The sequence below is a fragment of the Balaenoptera borealis genome (assembly GCF_965194805.1).
Source record: "Balaenoptera borealis genome assembly, chromosome: 1".
Taxonomy (NCBI): Eukaryota; Metazoa; Chordata; class Mammalia; order Artiodactyla; family Balaenopteridae; genus Balaenoptera; species Balaenoptera borealis.
Genome location: NC_138860.1, coordinates 155,255,150 through 155,274,300, shown reverse-complemented (window position 1 = coordinate 155,274,300; position 19,151 = coordinate 155,255,150). Strand labels below are relative to the sequence as shown.

The 19,151-nt window shown below is 37.4% G+C and overlaps 1 protein-coding gene across 5 annotated transcripts in view; it reads right to left on the bottom strand.

Moving 5' to 3' along the window:
* Positions 1-19,151, bottom strand: part of STIL (STIL centriolar assembly protein) — a 67,530-nt gene that overhangs the window by 22,504 nt on the left and 25,875 nt on the right. For all 5 annotated transcript variants that reach the window (XR_014238107.1, XM_082370215.1, XM_082370214.1 and 2 more), the window contains 4 exons: positions 13,159-13,309; positions 10,556-10,665; positions 5,083-5,197; positions 2,971-3,939 (listed from right to left, as the gene is read on the bottom strand). Coding sequence is in view for 4 of the 5 variants with exons in the window: in XM_082370215.1 (XP_082226341.1) it covers positions 2,971-3,939; positions 5,083-5,197; positions 10,556-10,665; positions 13,159-13,309 (1,345 nt within the window). In the remaining variant the exon portion in view is untranslated. The remainder of the gene's footprint in view (positions 1-2,970; positions 3,940-5,082; positions 5,198-10,555; positions 10,666-13,158; positions 13,310-19,151) is intronic.

The window sequence follows — 19,151 nt, the reverse complement described above, 5'->3', positions numbered from 1 at the left end:
AGAGCTAGCCATTAGTAGAATTAGAAGAATGTCTCAGGCAAAGGGGACTAGAAGCTTAAGCACATAAAGTGGAAAGATGCTTGTGTTTTTGAAGAACAAAAAGCATACCACTGCAGCTGAAGTGTAGTCAACATGAAAGACAGTGGCAAGAGATGAGCGAGGAGAGGGAGACAGAAGCTGAACCCAAAGGGTTTTGAGGGTCAAGGTAAGAAATTTTGATTTTATTTTAATTGCAGTGGAAAACCATTGTGTTTTAAGCAGGATCCCTATGATCTGACTTGGGCTTTAAAATGATGGCCCTCATGTTTCCAACTGCAGGAAAACATGAGGGAACAGTACTGGAAGCAGCATGTACGGAGAAGAGAAAATGATGGTTTGAATTAGGGTGGTAGCAGGAAAGATGGTAAAGAATAGTTCAGTTCACAATACAGCTAGAAAAGTAAAAGCCTGGGTTTTTATGCATAGGATTTTGGCCTGAGCAGCAGGATGAGAAGTGATGTCATTAACTGAGATAATAACAATAATGAAAATAATAGTAATAGTTAACATTTACTGAGCACTATATGCCAGGCACTATTCTTGGACCCTACCTAGTAACTCATTCAGTCCTTAGAACTCCATACACTTACGTATATTCCTCTTTTGTGGATGAGAAAACTTAAGTCAGACACATAAAGTAACTTGCCCAAGATTGTATAACTTATGTCACACCAAAATTGGATGAGAACCCAAGGAGCCCACTCTCTTAACCACTACACCAAAATAAGACTTTGAATATTAGAAGAGGAGAAAGTTTGGGTATCTTCGAACATTTAAATGTGTGTTCTCTTTGACTTCAAAATTTTACTTCTAGAGATCTATGCCACAGTGGTACATGCATATATACAGGAAGATACAAGTATAAGGGTGTTCACTGCTGCACTGTTTGCAAAAGTAGAAACTTCAAACTGCTGAAATAATTGATAAGAGACCAATTAGACAATTTCTTGTACATAACAAGAGAATCCTATGCAGAATAAGATAGTTCTATAGAAACGTATATAGAAAATGTTATGATACTCTTAAAAAATTTAAATAGGGACTTCCCTGGCAGTCCAGTGGTTAAGACTTTGCCTTCCAATGCAGGGGGTGCAGGTTCGATCCCTGGTCGGGGAGCTAAGATCCCACATGCCTGGTTCAATCCCTGGTCGGGGAGCTAAGATCCCACATGCCTCGTGGCCAAAAAACCAAAACATAAAACAGAAGCAATACTGTAACAAATTCAATAAAGACTTTAAAAATTGTCCACATCAAAAACAGCTTAAAAAAAAAAGTTAAAAAAAAATTTAAATAATATGTTACCTTAAAAAAGTTTTTAAAAATACGTTAGCAAAATACTATGTGAATTTATCATAGAAGCATTTTCTACATCATCTTTTGTGTTCTCCAAGTATAATGACTCATAATCTACACCAGAGCCAGTAGTCTGTAATTTACATTTTAAGTATATAAATCCCAAGTACTAAGATTTCTAAAAGCTTAGAAGACCTTTTTAGCCGCTATATCTTTTTTTAAAAAACAAGACCAAAGGGCTTCCCTGGTGGCGCAGTGGTTAAGAATCCGCCTGCCAATGCAGGGGACACGGGTTCGAGCCCTGGTCCGGGAAGATCCCACATGCCACAGAGCAACTAAGCCCGTGTGCCACAACTACTGAGCCTGTGATCTAGAGCCTGTGAGCCACAACTACTGAGCCCACGTGCCACAACTATTGAAGCCCACGCGCCTAGAGCACGTGCTCCGCAACGAGAGAAGCCACCACAATGAGAAGCCCATGCACCACAACGAGGAGTGGCCCCTGCTCGCCTCAACTAGAGAGAGCCAGCGCACAGCAACGAAGACCCAACACAGCCAAAAATAAATAAATTAAAAAAAAAAAAAAAAAAAAACAAGACCAGAAAGAAAGAAAGAAAAATTTCTTTTCAACGTGAAATATTTAGCCACATTAAAAATTCTGCCAAATGTTTATAATCATTTGTTAAAATCCAAGTTACATTTTACAATTTCAGAGGATATACCTGGGTTTAAAAAAACAGCAAAGCTGAATTTTTCTTGGGTGTCTTATCTAAAGCATTTTAAAGCAGAATTTGAAAAATGTCACTGTCTTGTTTTTGCAAAATGTGAACACTATGACCCCAATTTTATAAAAGATTTTTTTTAAAAAAAATCACACATGTATATATGTCCATTTTACATATATTTGTATAGTTATAGGGTCATGGAAAAAACTATGAGAGAATCTATTTCAGGTTGTTTCCATTGGTACTAGGGGGAAAGGAAGGAGTGGGGGGTTTGTGGTAGGTATGTGGAAGAAGGGTGTCAGTTAGCAAAGAAAGAAAAAGACACAATACAATAAAGACTAAACTGTGCAAGGATATAATTAAAAGACTAAGAACTCTGTCATAAAGGCCTGAAGAAAGGAAGCATTTCAGAATAAAATGAGTAGAACAAGTCTAGTATAGATACACAGAGGAGGCACTACCTGTATTCTGTAAAGGTACACTGGCTAAAGGTTAGTTTACACACTATAGGGTTGACAAACTAGAGAGTATCAGAACCTACTGTGCAGGCTTTATATTTAGTTGTATATAAAGTTTAGTAAATTATACAGACTTCTCATTAGAGGCAAAAAGTGAAAGAAAAATACAATTATGTTGTAGGTTAGGATATGCACAAGACAGAGAAGAGAGGACTTGCTTTCTAGGCCTAGTTCTACTCCTAACTAGCAATGTGTCATTGGGTAAATTATTTTTTCTCTCTAATCCTCATTTTACTTACCTGTAAAACAACAGGGACTAGAATTCAGTTTCAAGGTCTCTTCTAGTTCTGACATTCTACAATTCTACTCCATAAACTATAATTACTGAAGAGTTGCCAGTTATTTTTTAAAAACCCTATTAATACCAAGAATTTAACAGAAGAAAGCTAGCAAACCTGTGCCTGAAGTAGTCGCAGCTGTCTGTCTTGCTCTGTGACGAACCTATACGCATCCGGAGATAGTCCCATCATTCCATTATCTGACCCAGTCTTGGGTGTGTGCACGCATACTACACAAGGCCATGGGTTACATGAGTCCACGTGTGGAGGTAGTCTTGCCACAGGCGATGGTTCTACATTGCTGTGGGAAGAACAACCCCCCATGTTTCCCTGAGGTCTCAAGGCTACAGGACTACTTGAGGAACAGAATGCATTATGATACTGAGCTGGACATCCACTTGGATGAAATAATGAATGTTTCTGAAGGGCTTCAGGCTGGAGGTCTTGAATGGATCCTACTGTATTCATTCCTTGCAAAGAATTTATTGGACTATATTGAATACGGCCATGATGCTGAAAACAACTGCAAACATTTGTGGAACAGTAAGATGGTGGGGGGGGAGTAGGTATCTGAAATTCCATCGGTCTTCCTGAATTATGGGGTGAAAAAACAAAATTGTGTGGGTGGGACTGTGGGGCAAGGGAAGACTGCCTGGAATTAAATGTGGAGGATCTTACAGGATACTCTTCTTTGTGTACATTTCCAGCAGAAACTGTTTGAAGCTTTTCAGATGCCTCAGGAGATGGTCCATTAAAAGAAGACGGTTTAACACTGTTCCTGATATGGGGGTTCCCTTTCTTACAGGTAGATGGCCGTCTTACTGTGCAGTGTCTCAAAAGAGCAGTGTCCTGGTTTACTTGATTTGGTAGCCCTCTCAAGGTAGGCTCTCCAGCTTCAGCTTCTGGGCTGTGTTTCTCATCATAAAGCTGGGGTTGCAATGGCTCAAAGTGTTCAGAATGGTTAATCAACAAAGGAGGATTTTCATTATTCACCATTTCCAATGGGTTAGGCACAGGGTTTGATTCTATGAAGTTGCCATCCAATACAAGTGAAAGTTCAGGAACTGATGGCTGGATCTTAGAAACCTGTAAGTGAGAAAGAAATGAAAGAGGAAAAAGTACTTTTTAAGATAATGATATATGCTTCATTTTCCTTTGATTAGTATTTTCCAAATTACATCCAATTATTTATTAAAAAGTGTATATTCTTTATTTAGACAGTTAACAAATATTTTCTGGGCATCTATGTGCTAGTACTAGAAATGCAATTGTGAACAAAATAAATAAGGTCCTTGCCCTCACAAACTTATTTAACAATGAAACTCCTTTCATTGGAACACTAATTAATGTTGCTTAGATCACAGAACACAATATGGGAAACTATGTTATAACAGACTTTTTTTACCCTCCCTGCAAAAAAAATTATCAGACCTGATGCTTCAACACATCTAGTAAAGAATAATGTTTCTGCATTTTAAATAAGGGTCTTCCAATAAGTATTCAGAATATTCTACTAAGTGAAATTATTCACTGCTATTCTTTTTACTGATACCTACTAAAAGAGTTGGAAGAGAGCCAAAAAGAATAAACAAAATACTCACTGTGGTGAATTTGGTTATAATTTAATATTAATTTAAAAAAGGCTTTCTCATTCCTTTTTCTTCTAATAAGTAATTAAGACACAACAATTCTAAAATAACCCACTAGTTGGCCTCAATAAAAAATTATGACAGGTTATTAGCAATCTCTAAAAGGAAGTAGAATGTTTTCTCGGAATATGGTAATAAGAAACAATGTTGAGCTCTGGTTAATGTACAGAATGTTGAGTCTAAATGGGTTAAAAGCACCAGATTCTGAAACTAAACCTCCTAAATCACGAGGTTTACCAAATCCCAAACTTCCTGAATTCCAGCTTTACTACTTAATAGTTATGTAATCCTAAGCAGGTAACTTAACCAATCTGTTCCTCAGTTTTCTCTGGGAATAATAATTATATATACTTATTACAATATATGTATATATTCATATATATTATTACATATAATAATTATATGTACCTGTGAGGAATGTATCCATATCTTTATATATAGTCAAAGCCATATACATATAGATAGCTATATATATCTTAGAATGAACTTAAGGAAGTTTTAGGTAATATTATTGAGTGCTTTAACATGAAGAGATTTTTAGGTTTCTAATCACAAAGGTGAGTTCTAAGATCAGTGATACCTTCTGACTCACTGGATGAGGACTAGGAGTTGGTCTTGGAGAAACATCTTCATCTTCAACACCAGAGTCATGATCACTTATTGGCATTTTCCCTGGAGGTAACTTTTGAGAAGACCTAAAGAACAGAGGGGAGAAAATGTAAGTCTTCAGTAATTTAGTTTTCATTTGTTCTTTCTTTCTGAAGCTGAATAAAGTCCTTTAATAAGCCACAATAGTATCGGGATCATTTAATTTCGTATCTGACAACCACAAATTATTTTATTTTTTTCAGGCCAGTGCCAGATGATCAGGAAAGCTGAGCCAGTCAGTTTGATGCTTAATAATCTACCCTCTTCTGATCATGGCAAGTTTAACCCAGTTTTTCTTTTTTTTTTAAATTTATTTTTAATTGAAGCATAGATGAATTACAATGTTGTGTTAATTACTGCTGTACATCAAAGTGACTCAGTTATCCATACACACACACACACACACACACACACACACACACTCGCACACGTGCGCACACATACATTCTTTTCCATATTCTTTTCCATTATAGTTTATCACAGGATACTGAACGTATTTCCCTGTGCTATATACAGTAGGATCTTGTTGTTTATCCATTCTATATATACCAGTTTGCACTGATAATCCCAAACTCCCAACCCAACCTTCTCCCACCCCCCTCCCCCTTGGCAACAAGAAGTCTGTTCTCTATGTCCCTGATTCTGTTTCTGTTTCACAGATAGGTTCATTTGTGTCGTATTTTAGATTCCACATATAAGTGGCATCATATGGTACTTGTCTTTCTCTTTCTGATTTACTTCACTTAGTATAATAATCTCTAGTTGCATCCATAACCCAGTTATTCTTAATGTCATAATAAAGCAATAGTTACTGAGCATTTTCTGATTCACCACTTAGGGGAGTATAGAAATTAATAAGATACAGAGCTTGCCATCAAAAATTTACCATCTGATAAGAGAGATGTATTCTCACTGTATTAAACATACTGCATTAAACACTCATTATGTTGGAAAGAAAAATCAAGTAAGGAATTACATTTTCCTATGTACTTATATCTGTGATGGTAAAATACTCTGAGACGTTAATTGAAATACCTCCTTCCATTTAGTCAGTTGAAGTTATTGTGTCACAGGTGCCATGTCCCAATAGAACACAGAAAAATTTTGAGTGCTGGTACTGAGTTTCAAAAGCTGAAATTAGAGTTTAAGACTAAAATTTGAAAGACTATATGCATCCAGTTTTTTTCCATCCTAAACTAAATAAAATCTCAAGAAGATGAGGTAGGGAAGACAAAAGAAAAGCCAGAAGGAAGCTAAAAGAGCTTAGACATTAACGGAATTCCTAAGAAAGGGTCCTGTCTCCTTAGCAGGAGAACAACAGAAACCCCCAGGTAGATATGGAAGATTTGACAGCAGAATAGACCTTAGTCCCAAACCCTAATAGTCTGTAGAGGCAAACACAGAGTTCTTTCTGTGCCAAGGTGCTGCAATGAAACAATCTCACAAAGCTCTCCACCCACACTCAAGAAGGACATGGAGAATACAGAATGATATTCCATATGCCTCAGTGCAGCACGGACATGACTCAGAGAGCCAGTGACCTGAATAGGGTAAGGAGGTCGCAGCAGGATCCTGCACAAACCAACTGCCAAAAACCAGATACAAATGAAAACACCTCAGGGACTTCCCTGGTGGCGCAGTGGTAAGACTCCACACTCCCAATGCAGGGGCCCTGGGTTCGATCCCTGGTCAGGGAACTAGATCCCACATGTATGCCTCAACTAAGGAGCCAGCGAGCAGCAACTAAAGAGCCCGCAAGCCAGAACTAAGGAGTCTGCCTGCTGCAACTAAGACCTGGTGCAACTAAAGAAAGAAAGAAAAAAAGAAAGAAAGAAAGAAAACACCCCAGCAGATGGCTGAGTGGTGTGGATGGATGATAATCATGTCACCCCACATCACCAGTAGTGGCAGAGCATTAGTCCCCTCTAAATTACATATAACCTCAGAAGAAACAGGATAAACAGACCTTGAATTAACTGAAATTTGGCTTCTATAACTGAGCAAAATGAATAGGGGCTCAAAATAGAAATTAACTTCAATTACTTTTTTTTTTTGGCTGTGGCACCGCACAGCTTGTGGGATCTTAGTTCCCCAACCAGGGATCAAACCCAGGCCCTGGCCGTGAAAGCACGTTGTCCTAACCACTGGACCACCAGGGAATTCCCTCAATTACTTTTAAAAAGAAAAAAAGTAAGGGACTTCTCTGGCGGTCGAGTGGTTAAGACTCTGCACTTCCAATGCAGGGGAATCGGGCTCAATCCCTGGTTGGGGAACTAAGATCCCACATGCTGCACCAAAAAAAAGAGAAAAGAATAAAAACAAAAAGAGTTACATTTTTGGTACACCTGAGTTTGTGGCAAGGAATTAATATTTGCTACATACTTACTTATGATAAACATATACAAATATACACATAGATACACACATATAAAATTTCCCAACGCTGAGCAATAAAATCCATTTCTGAGGGACTTCCCTGGCCGTCCAGTGGTTAAGACTCTGTGCTTCCACTACAGGGGGTGCAGGTTCAATCCCTGGTCAGGGAACTAAGATCCCACATGCTGCGTGCCACAGCCAAAAAAACACAAAAAACAAAAAATATCCATTTCTGAGCTTTTTTAGCACCCAAGACAAAAAGAAAAAAATGTTGTATAATTTTAATACCAGTTATCTAGGTGAGATTAACATTTTACTAAAATTAAAATCTAAAAATGACTGATCCTTATCAAAACTTTGGTCAGAGTTGAAAAGAGACACGGCCGGACTTCCCTGGTGGCGCAGTGGTTAAGAATCCGCCTGCCAATGCAGGGGACATGGGTTCGAGCCCTGGTCCCAGAAGATCCCACATGCCGCGGAGCAGCTAAGCCCGTGCGACACAACTACTAAGCCTGCACACTAGAGTCCAAGAGCCACAGCTAATGAGTCCACGTGCTACAACTACTGAAGCCCGTGGGCCTAGAGCCCGTGCTCGGCCACAACAGAAGCCATCGCAATGAAGAGTACCCCCCGCTCGCTGCAACTAGAGAAAGCCCATGCGCAGCAACAAAGACCCAATGCAGCCAAACATAAATAAGTAAATAAATAAATTTATTTAAAAAAAGAAAATAGACACGGTTTTTCAACAATGTTAAAGAAACTGCAAGTGTCCCCTTAATTGGGCTTTTTCTTCCATAAACATTCAATAAAATCTTGAATAAAACCTTAAACCTTAAGACAATGAAGGTGGTCCTGCAAGTCTGTAAGAATATAGTTTTCTGCTGATCTAACCTGTTTCAAGGATAACTTAAAATGCCCAAAGATAGAGTATACCTCAGACATCTTTCTAATCCCCAGAACCTGTGAATATGTTAGTGTAAAAGAAAAAAGGGAGTTTGCAGATGTGATTAAGTATCTTGAGATGTGGAGGCTCAATGTAATCACAATCGTCCTTATAAGATGGAGGCAAGATGGTCAGGCAGAGAAGGAGATATGAGGAGGATAGAAGAAGTCAGAGAGAGATTTGAAGATGCTATGCTGCTAGCTTTGAAGATGGAGTAAGACAAGGAATGCAGGTGGCCTCTAGAAGCTGAAAAAGGGAATACGGATTCACCACTAAAGCTTCCAAAAGGAACGCAGCCCTACCATCACTTTGATTTTAGCCCCAAAGATCCATTTTGGACTCCTGACCCCCAGAACAAGAAGATAATAACTTTGTATTGTTTGAAGTCACTTAAGTTTGTGGTACTTTGTTAGAATAGCAATAGGAAACCAATACGGATATAGTCATAATTCCCATTTTACAGATGGGATAGTGATGTTTACAACCAAGACTTGAACACATGTATGTCTTATACCATAACCTGAACTCACAACTATTATGTTATGTAGCCTCTATAAATAGTTGGCATAGCTGGCATTTATTTTAAAACTGTATCATAGTTAACTTCCACCTACAGGATCAAGTGTTAAGGACAGATGAATGAATGCTATTAAAAAAAGGTCAAGCTAGGGACTTCGCTGGTGGTCCAGTGGTTAAGACTCAGTGCTCCCAATGCAGGGGGCATGGGTCTAATCGCTGTTTGGGGAATTAAGATCTCGCGTGCCAGGCAGCGCGGCCACAAAAAAGTCGAGCTATTTTCTCAATAATTGCAATAATCTATAATGAACCTTATACCTGCTTGTTTCTCATGCAAGATACTAAACAGATAGTATTAAAGAGGCCCAAAGATAGGTTATGGTTATAATCAAAAAGTTGAGAAAAGGACAAATCAGTTGTAAGTGCAAGTTAAAAATAACAATAGTTTCTGAGCTACAGAATCAAAGAATAAACCAGCATTCCAAAGTAACTTTTAAATGAGGTTATTAAATACTTGGCAAATATTAACTTAAATTAATGGACCTCTCAAATAATACAGAGAATTCAACACTCCATTACTGAACTATAAATTCCATGAGGAAAGGGATCGTGTCTGCATCTGTTTTTAATACCACTATATCCCCAGCTCTTAGCACATTATCTGGCACATAGTAAAATAAATGAGAAAGCTGGAATAGGGATGTGAAGGGTTAATTTTATGTGTCAACTTGGCTAGGCCACAGTAGCCAGATTTTTGGTCATACATTATTCTAGATGTTTCTGTGAAGGTGTTTTTAAGATGAGATTAACATTTAAATCAGTAGACTCTGAGTAAAGCATGTAATCCTCCATAATGTGGGTGGGTCTTATCCAATCAGCTGAATGCCTTAATAGAACAAAGACTGACCTCCCCAAGAGGAGGGAATTCTGCCAGCAGACCACCTTTGGACTCTAACTGCAACTTTTCTCAGGCTGCCAGCCTACCCTGCAGATTTTGGCCCTGACAAGCCTCCCCAACTGCACAAATCAATTCCTTAAAACAAATCTCTATGTATATATATCCTGTCGCTTCTGTTTCTCTGGAGAACCCTAATACAAAGGGAATATCTACTTTACCATAAAAGGTATATATGGACCCAAAAATTCACAACCATTATTTAATATTCTCCAAGTGCATTTGCTTTAAAAGTTTTCTTTTTTAGGTAGAGGAGTTATTTTTTATAGTAGTTTATCTGATAGGCCTAGGTTTAATACTACAAAGAAGGGAAGAACAGAAGGCAAACTAAACAAAAACAGGATGCTTCTTCTTAAACAAGATAATGTCTCGACAAATACTTTTGTTCCCCTATGTAATAAATCAACTCAAATGAGAACCGTATTAGACTTGTCACTTCATTAAAATTATCATCCAACCTCTGAGTATGAAGGAATGCATTTAAAGCAAGGATACCTATGGTATAAGATTTACAAAGAGTTTCCTCAGAAATAATGAGGGAGTTACTTTAATTACTCACCAAAAAACTAATAAAAGTAATAAAAAAAGTACACATGACAATAAAATATCTTTTACCTCTTAATTGAAAGATTCTTGGAAACTTTGTTAAAAAACTCTCTTTCTGCATTCTGGCCTTCAGCACTCAGTTCAAAACAGGCTGGGTTTTTGTCAGAAGGTTCAACATTCTGAAATAAAGTAGGTCATACTTTGAGATGTGACTTACATAAATACCAGAGAATTCTATTTAGATGACAAGTAGCTCTGAAACACTGGGGGGAACGCGACTTCTGAAACTATAATCTTTTTTAAAAAAATCATTCTTTTAACTGAGATATAATTGACATATGACATACTTTCAGGTGAACAACATAATGACTCAATATTTGAATATACTGTGAAACACACACTACAATAAATCTAGTTAACCATCCATCACCATGCAGAATGATAAATTTTTTCTTATAAGAACTTTCAAGGACTTCCCTGGTGGCGCAGTAGTTGGGAATCCGTCTGCCAATGCAGGGGACACGGGTTCGACCCCTGGTCCCGGGGTTATCCCACATGCTGTGGAGCAACTGGGCCCATGCGCCACAGCTACTGAGCCTGTGCTCTGGAGCCCGCGAGCCACAGCTTCTGGGCCCGCGTGCCACAACTGCTGGAGCCCGTGCGCCTGGAGCCTGAGCTCTGCAACGGGAGAGGCCACCACAATGAGAGGCCTGCGCACCGCAACGAGGAGTGGCCCCCGCTCGCCGCAACTAGAGCCTGCGCACAGCAACGAAGACCCAACACATCCAAAAAGTAAATAAATTAATTAAAAAAAAAAAACTTTGAAAATACAATATAGTATTATTAACTATACTCACCATGCTGTATATTACATCCCCATTACTTATTACTGGAAGTTTGTACCTTTTGACCACCTTTGGCCATTTCGGCCACCCTCAAACCCCCCCTCCCCCCCACCTCTTGCAAACCACCAATCTGTTCTCTGTGTCTGTGAGTTCAATTAAATGTGTTTTTTTTGTTGTTTAAATATTCCACATATAAGTGACATACGGTATTTGTCTTTCTCTGTTTTATTTATTTCACTTAGCACAATGCCCTCAAGGTCCATCTATGTTGTCACAAATGGCAGGATTTCCTTCCTTTTTTTACAGCTGAATATTTTACCATTATATTGATATAATATGATACAATGTAATATAATATAATATAAATTACATTTTCTTTATCCATTCACCCATCCATGGACACTTAGGTTGCTTTAATACCTTGGCTATTGTAAATAATGCTGCAATTAACATGGTGGTACAGATATCTTTTTGAATTAGTGTTTTTGTTTCCTTTGGATAAATACCCAGAAGTGGAATTGCTGAATCATATGGTTCTATTTTTATGCAACCTTTTTAAAAAACTATCCGTCTCCCTACTACATAAATGAAAGTAAAAACTTAATTACCTTTACTATGTAACTTACTCAATAACCAGGGATTCAGTTAAAATAGTAACTTTAAACTGAACATACAATCTGAAGAATAAAATGAGTGAATGATATATGTCTCTAAAATGGAAATAAATAGACCTCATTTAAGATGATTATGTTTATAATTAAAATACAAAAACTTGATTCATGAATCAATACACCCTATAAATGAAATTAAAGGCACAAAATAAGATCTAAGTGGAACCACACAGTTATTTAGGGATAGTAAAAAAATTTTTTTTAAATTAATTAATTTATTTTTGGCTGCGTTGGGTCTTCGTTGCTGTGCATGGGCTTTCTCTAGTTGCAGTGAGCGGGGGCTACTCTTTGTTGCAGTGCACAGCCTTCTCGTTGCGATGGCTTCTCTTGTTGCAGAGCATGAGCTCTAGGCACGTGGGCTTCAGTAGTTCTGGCACGTGGGCTCAGTAGTTGTGGCTCACGGTGTCTAGAGTGCAGGCTCAGTAGTTGTGGCACACGGGCTTAGCTGCTCCGCAGCATGTGCGATCTTCTGGGACCAGGGCTTGAACCCATGTCCCCTGCATTGGCAGGTGGATTCTTAACCAATGAGCCACCAGGGAAGCCCGGGATAGTCAATATTTTTGTTAAAAAAAAAAAAAAAAGCAGAATTATTGTTCATTTTTGGCCTTAGAATGTTTTTACATAACAACACTTACGGTTTCAAAGATCTACTTTTTCTGCGACCATCACCTAAATGTATTGGGTTGGCCAAAAAGTTCTTTCAGGTTTTCCCATAAGATCTTACAGAAAAACCCGAACGAATTTTTTTGCCAGTCATATTAATCTATCCTGATTCCTTGGGTTATATATTATAGACACTGACTTTTAAGTATGAGAAACCATTTGTTATACCCATACATTTAGAAATTAACAGTCAGGACAAAGAAAACACTAAGATCACAAATTAACTCTCAATATCATAAAATGATACAACATATACATTAAATTCTTGATATAGTCTTCAAAGGTTTTAGGAAAACATGGGAAAGTTACTCTGTAGATAACGTTTGATCCTGCATTAGAATTTGGTTCTGGAGGTATGGCCTAAAATTTACAAAACAAAATTAACCATAAATGAATAAAGTTAATATTCAGTAAGATTGATTATAAATAAAGCCTAATAATTTGAGTACAACCCTGAATAGTCATTAGTGTGCTAGGTAATCAAATCACTTACTTTGAAAAGATGTAATGTTTCCTTACTAGTTAGTAGCTGGAATCGAAGGTCAGGTGACCTGCCATCACAAGGGAGGCATTCATAAAACTCAGGATCCTTATGTGTCACAGAATAAAGAACTATAATGAAATTTCCAGATTCTGAAAAAACCCTGGATAAAAAAATGCCATTTAATTAAAATTTACTGAGAATAACAAGAGTACACTCAAAGAATTCTATGTGAGTCTCTCAATCTAGTTAATAGACTAACTAAACAGTCCAATTTTTGGAAGAAAACTGAGGGGCAAATTTATGCTTACTTTTCCCTGACCAGGGATCGAACCTATGCTCCCTGCAATGGAAGTGTGGAGCCTAACCACTGGACCACCAGGGAATTCGCTATGCTTACTTTTTAATGTTACTGATTTTTAATTTTTAAAATACATTTATTATGGAATACATATTCCTTGTAAATACTTCAAACAAAAACAGGAATGTATAAAATAGAAAATGAAAACCATCCCACTCCACTCTCCAGTTTACCGTATTTACTTCCAGAATTTTCCCCTAGGCATATGCAAACATTTTGTACAATTTAACAAAAACAAGGTACTATACACAATATTTGCATTTGTTCCTTTTTTTTTTTGAGGGAAAAGAGAAATAACATTTAATTAAAAGCACACAATGTGATTACTGGTGTTTCTAAACCACATATTCAATAGGTCTGTGATATAGTTTTTTTTTTAAATTATTTTTTATTGGAGTATAGTTGCTTTGCAATGTTGTGTTAGTTTCTGCTGTACAGCAGAGTGAATCAGTTATACATATACATATATCCCCTCTTTTTTAGATTTCCTACCCATTTAGGTCACCACAGAGCACTGAGTAGAATTCCCTGTGCTCTACAGTAGGTTCTCATTAGTTATCTATTTTATACATGTCAATCCCAAACTCCCAATTCATCCCACCCTCTCCTTCCCCCGTTGATATCTGCAAGTTTGTTCTCTACAACTGTGTCTCTATTTCTGCTTTGCGAATAAGTTCATCTGTACCATTTTTCTAGATTCCACATATAAGCGATATTATACAATATTTGTTTTTCTCTTTCTGACTTACTTCACTCTGTATGACAGTTTCCAGGTCCATCCACATCTCTGCAAATGGCACTATTTCGTTCCTTTTTATGGCTGAGTAATAGTCCATTGTATATATGTACCATATCTTCTTAATTCATTCCTCTGTTGATGGACATTTAGGTTGCTTCCATGTCCTGGCTATTGTAAATACTGCTGCAATGAACACTGCGGTGCATGTATCTTTTTGAATTATGGCTTTCTTCAGGTATATGCCCAGGAGTGGGATTGCTGGGTCATATGGTAGTTCTATTTTTAGTTTTTTAAGGAACCTCCATACTGTTCTCCACAGTGGCTGTACCAATTTACATTTCCACCAATAGTGTAGGAGGGTTCCCTTTTCTCCACACCATCTCCAGCATTTATTGTTTGTAGATTTTTTGATGATGGCCATTCTGACTGGTGTGAGGTGATATCTCATGGTAGTTGTGATTTGCATTTCTCTAATAATTAGTGATGCTGAGCATCTATTCATGTGCCTCTTGGCCATCTGTATGTCTTCTTTGGAGAGATGGTCTACTTAGGTCTTCTGCCCATTTTCTGATTGTTTGGGTTTTTTTTGTTACTGAGCTGCATGAGCTGTTTGTATATTTTGGAGATTAATCCCTTGTCAGTTGCTTCATTTGCAAATATTTTCTCCCATCCTGAGGGTTGTCTTTTCAACTTGTTTACGGTTTCCTTTGCTGTGCAAAAGCTTTAAAGTTTCATTAGGTCCCATTTGTTTATTTTTGTTTTTATTTTCATCACTCTAGGAGGTGGGTCAAAAAAGATCTTGCTGCAATTTATGTCAAGGAGTGTTCTGCTTATGTTTTTTCCTCTAACAGTTTAATAGTGTCTGTCCTTACATTTAGGTCTTTAATCCATTTTGAGTTTGTTTTTGTGTATGGTGTTAGGGAGTGTTCTAATTTCATTCCTTTACATGTAGCTGTCCAGTTTTCCCAGCACAACTTATTGAAAAGACTGTCTTTTCTCCATTATATATTCTTGCCTTCTTTGTCATTGATTAAGTGACCATAGGTGCGTGGGTTTATCTCTGGGCTTTCTATCCTGTTCCATTGATCTATATTTCTGTTTTTGTGCCAGTACCATACTATCTTGATTACTGTAGCTTTGTAGTATAGTCTGAAGTCAGGGAGCCTGATTTCTCCAGCTCTGTTTTTCTTTCTCAAGATTGCCTTGGCTATTCGGGGTCTTTTGTGTTTCCATACCAATTGTACAATTTTTTGTTCTAATTCTGTGAAAAATGCCATTGGTAATTTGATAGGGACTGTACTGAATCTGTAGATTGCTGTGGGTAGTATAGCCATCTTCACAATACTGATTCTTCCAGTCCAAGAACATGGTATATATCTCTCCATCTGTTTCATCTTTGATTTCTTTCATCAGTATCTTACAGTTTTCTGAGTACAGGTTTTTTACCTCCTTAGGTAGGTTTATTCCTAGGTATTTTATTCTTTTTGTTGCAATGGTAAATGGGATTGCTTCCTTAATTGCATTTGCTATTTATTATTTGACAATCTTGGATTTCTTTCCATGTCACTATTCTATATTATACCTTAGACCTCCTTATTCTTTTTTAGTGACTATCCAGTATTACAATTTATAGATGTGCTATTATTGATTCACCTAGACTTCTAAAAGTGGATATTTAAATTATTCACAATATTTCACTACTATAAACACTGATAAAATGAACATTTATTTTCTTATTCACTACATGACTCAACAAATATCTGTAAAGTAATCAAGAGTCCTTAAAATACACACCAAAACCCACTATTTAAAAATACTTCAAAAAAATAAAAATAAATAAAAAAATAAAAATACTTTTAGTAGTTGTCTCTACTTTGTAAAATGTTGAATGAAAGATAATTTGGGGGGCTTCCCTGGTGGCACAGTGGTTGGGAGTCTGCCTGCCAATGCAAGGGACATGGGTTCGAGCCCTGGCCCGGGAAGATCCCACATGCCATGGAGCAACTAAGCCCGTGCGCCACGACTGCTGAGCCTGCATTCTGGAGCCTGCAAGCCACAACTACTGAAGCCTGCGTGCCTAAGCCTGTGCTCCACAACAAGAGAAGCCACCACAGTGAGAAGCCCACGTACCACAACGAGGAGTAACCCCTGCTCACTGCAACTAGAGAAAGCTGGCGCACAGAAACGACGACCCAACATAGCCAAAAATAAAAACAAACAAATAAATAAATAAATTTATAAAAAAAAAAAAAAGATAATTTGGGGATATATTACACTATTAACAAAACAAAGCAGTGAGGGTTTAGGAGGCAGAATGTCTATTCTGCTCAATTCCTCTCTCTAGGGTCAGACAAGACCACTGATCAGAATGCTGTAAAGTACTAACCTAAGCTATGCCAAGCAGTGCTGATGCCTCCCTGGTTAAAGGCTGGCAGTAATTAAAGAGTCCAGGTATCAAAGAAATTCCCTAATGCTTCAGATTAACAGAGAGAACTTCAAAACTAACTTCACCAAGCATTTACTAACAATAGATAATTAAAGCAAGACCAGTCACTGATAATAAAACTTAATTTTACTAATAAGCTAAAATGAATATTTAATTTCTCTTTTATTGCAAATAAAACTAACTATATTATATAATTAAAATAAAATGTAAAAAGTAGAACTGTAGCTTCTGGAGAAAGAACAAGAGATTTTCATTTCAATAAAAATCCTTTCTAAGCAAAATAGAAAAAAAAAAAGATGGATAAATCTGACTTTAAAAAATGTCTGGGAAAAAATATTAACCAAAGTGAAATGAAATGACAATCTGGGGGATATAAAATTTTGCCACATATCTATACCAACACAAATACATATACATATGTACACACGCACATTTTTATAACATATTTATATACACATATATAAAATCTTTGCAGCATATAACACATATATTTTAATAAATATATACTTCTCTGTATACTTTACATATTATATAAATGTATATATACAGAGAGTGAGAAAGAATAAGAGAGCTCTTACAAAGCAATGTGAAAAAGATACACAACCCAATAGAATAATGGCAAGAGACATGATTAGGAGATTCCCAGAAGATGAGATTATAAAACATCAGATTTGCAAAGATCAAAAATCTAATAATGGGGGCATCCCTGGTGGCGCAGTGGTTAAGGATCCGCCTGCCAATGCAGGGGACACGGGTTCGATCCCTGGTCCGGGGAGATCCCACATGCAGCGGAGCAACTAAGCCCGTGCGCTACAACTACTGAGCCTGCACTCTAGAGCCTGCGAGCCACAACTACTGAAGCCTGCGCACCTAGAGCCTGTGCTCTGCAACAAGAGAAGCCACTGCAATGAGAAGCCTGCGCACCACAATGAAGAGTAGCCCCAGCTCCCCGCAACTAGAAAAAGCCCACACGCCCCAACAAAGACCCAACGCAGCCAAAAATTAAAAAAAAAAGTCTAATAATGGCCTTCCAGTTACCTCTCTGAGGTCTTGTTGTTTTTCCCTTCCCTCATTCCACTCCAGCCACGCTACTTCCTTGCTGTTCCTTGAAGATGCAAGGTGATCTTTCACCCACAGCTTTGTACCCATCATCCTGTGATACTGCCCCAGACAGCCACATGGCTTACTCCCCCATCTCAAGTCTTTGCCTGCCTGACTGCCCTATTTAAAACTGCAACCCTACCTGCCACTACCATAGACACAACATCCACCTCCCCTGCTTATTTTTCTCCACAGCACTCATCACCTTGTAAAATACTATTTATTTTACTTATTTTTTCTGTTTACTGCCTATCTCTGCAGGGTCTTTATTTTGTTTACTGCTTATTGCCAATATCATGAATAGTGCTTGGTACACAGTAGGTGCTCAACAAATACTTGTTCCACAGTGTTAGTGAGGGGACAGAGAAAACAGGCACTCTCAAACAGTTGGAAAGATTATAAACTGATAGTCTTTGAAGCACAAATTGGCAATATCTACCAAAATTTAAAATTATATACTATTTGACCCAGAAAAACCACTTTTAGGAATTTATTCCACAAATATACTAGTATATACACACAAAGTTGTATACACAAAGTTGTCCGCAAGCAAAAGGAGTAGTTTTTAAAATATAGTATATATTATTTACTATTCAGTTGTAAAATATGTGTATTAAATCTGTATGTGCCAAGATTTAGTAATGATTTCCAAGGTATAATGATATAAAGAAAAAAGCAACAGAGAAAAGGGAGAACGGTTTGATCCCATTTGTGATTTAACTTTTACAGACCAGGGAAGGGTGTTATTTGTCTATGCATTGGTATTTCAAGAAGGAAGCACAAGATACTCTTTTAACAGTGATTGTCTCTGGGGATAGAGTCTGGGGAAATGGGGTGGAAGAGACATCTTTATTATGTATCTTTATATATGTCTGATTGATTGCCATGTACTTATACTGCCTTTTCATTAAAGTTTTTTTTAAAAAGTGTATTATAGCCACCAAAGCAGACAGAAACAGACTCTGGAATTTTCATTTAATAGATTAAGAAAGTAAGAGGCAAATAATGGTACCATGTACAAAATAACAAAATTAAATGAGGAGTTGAGGTTAGAAATAAAGTTTCCCTATTAGTTCCAATGCTTGTGCTTTAGTTCCAAGAACATTAAACTTCATCTCAAGTGTTTCTTAAGGTACTATCAGTAGCACAGGGTAACAATAAAACACTTGAAACAAATTCAAACTCATTTTCAGCCACTTCAATGAAAATTAATCTTTTTTATAAAATAGGACTCTAGAGTAGATGATCCCTAGGGTCTTTTTTCCACTCATAAAAAGTATGTCTTTTGTGTTACAGTACTGTCGTTAGGCAAGTGAATTCCTTCATATTTCCACGTATAGCACAATGTCACCTTTTTT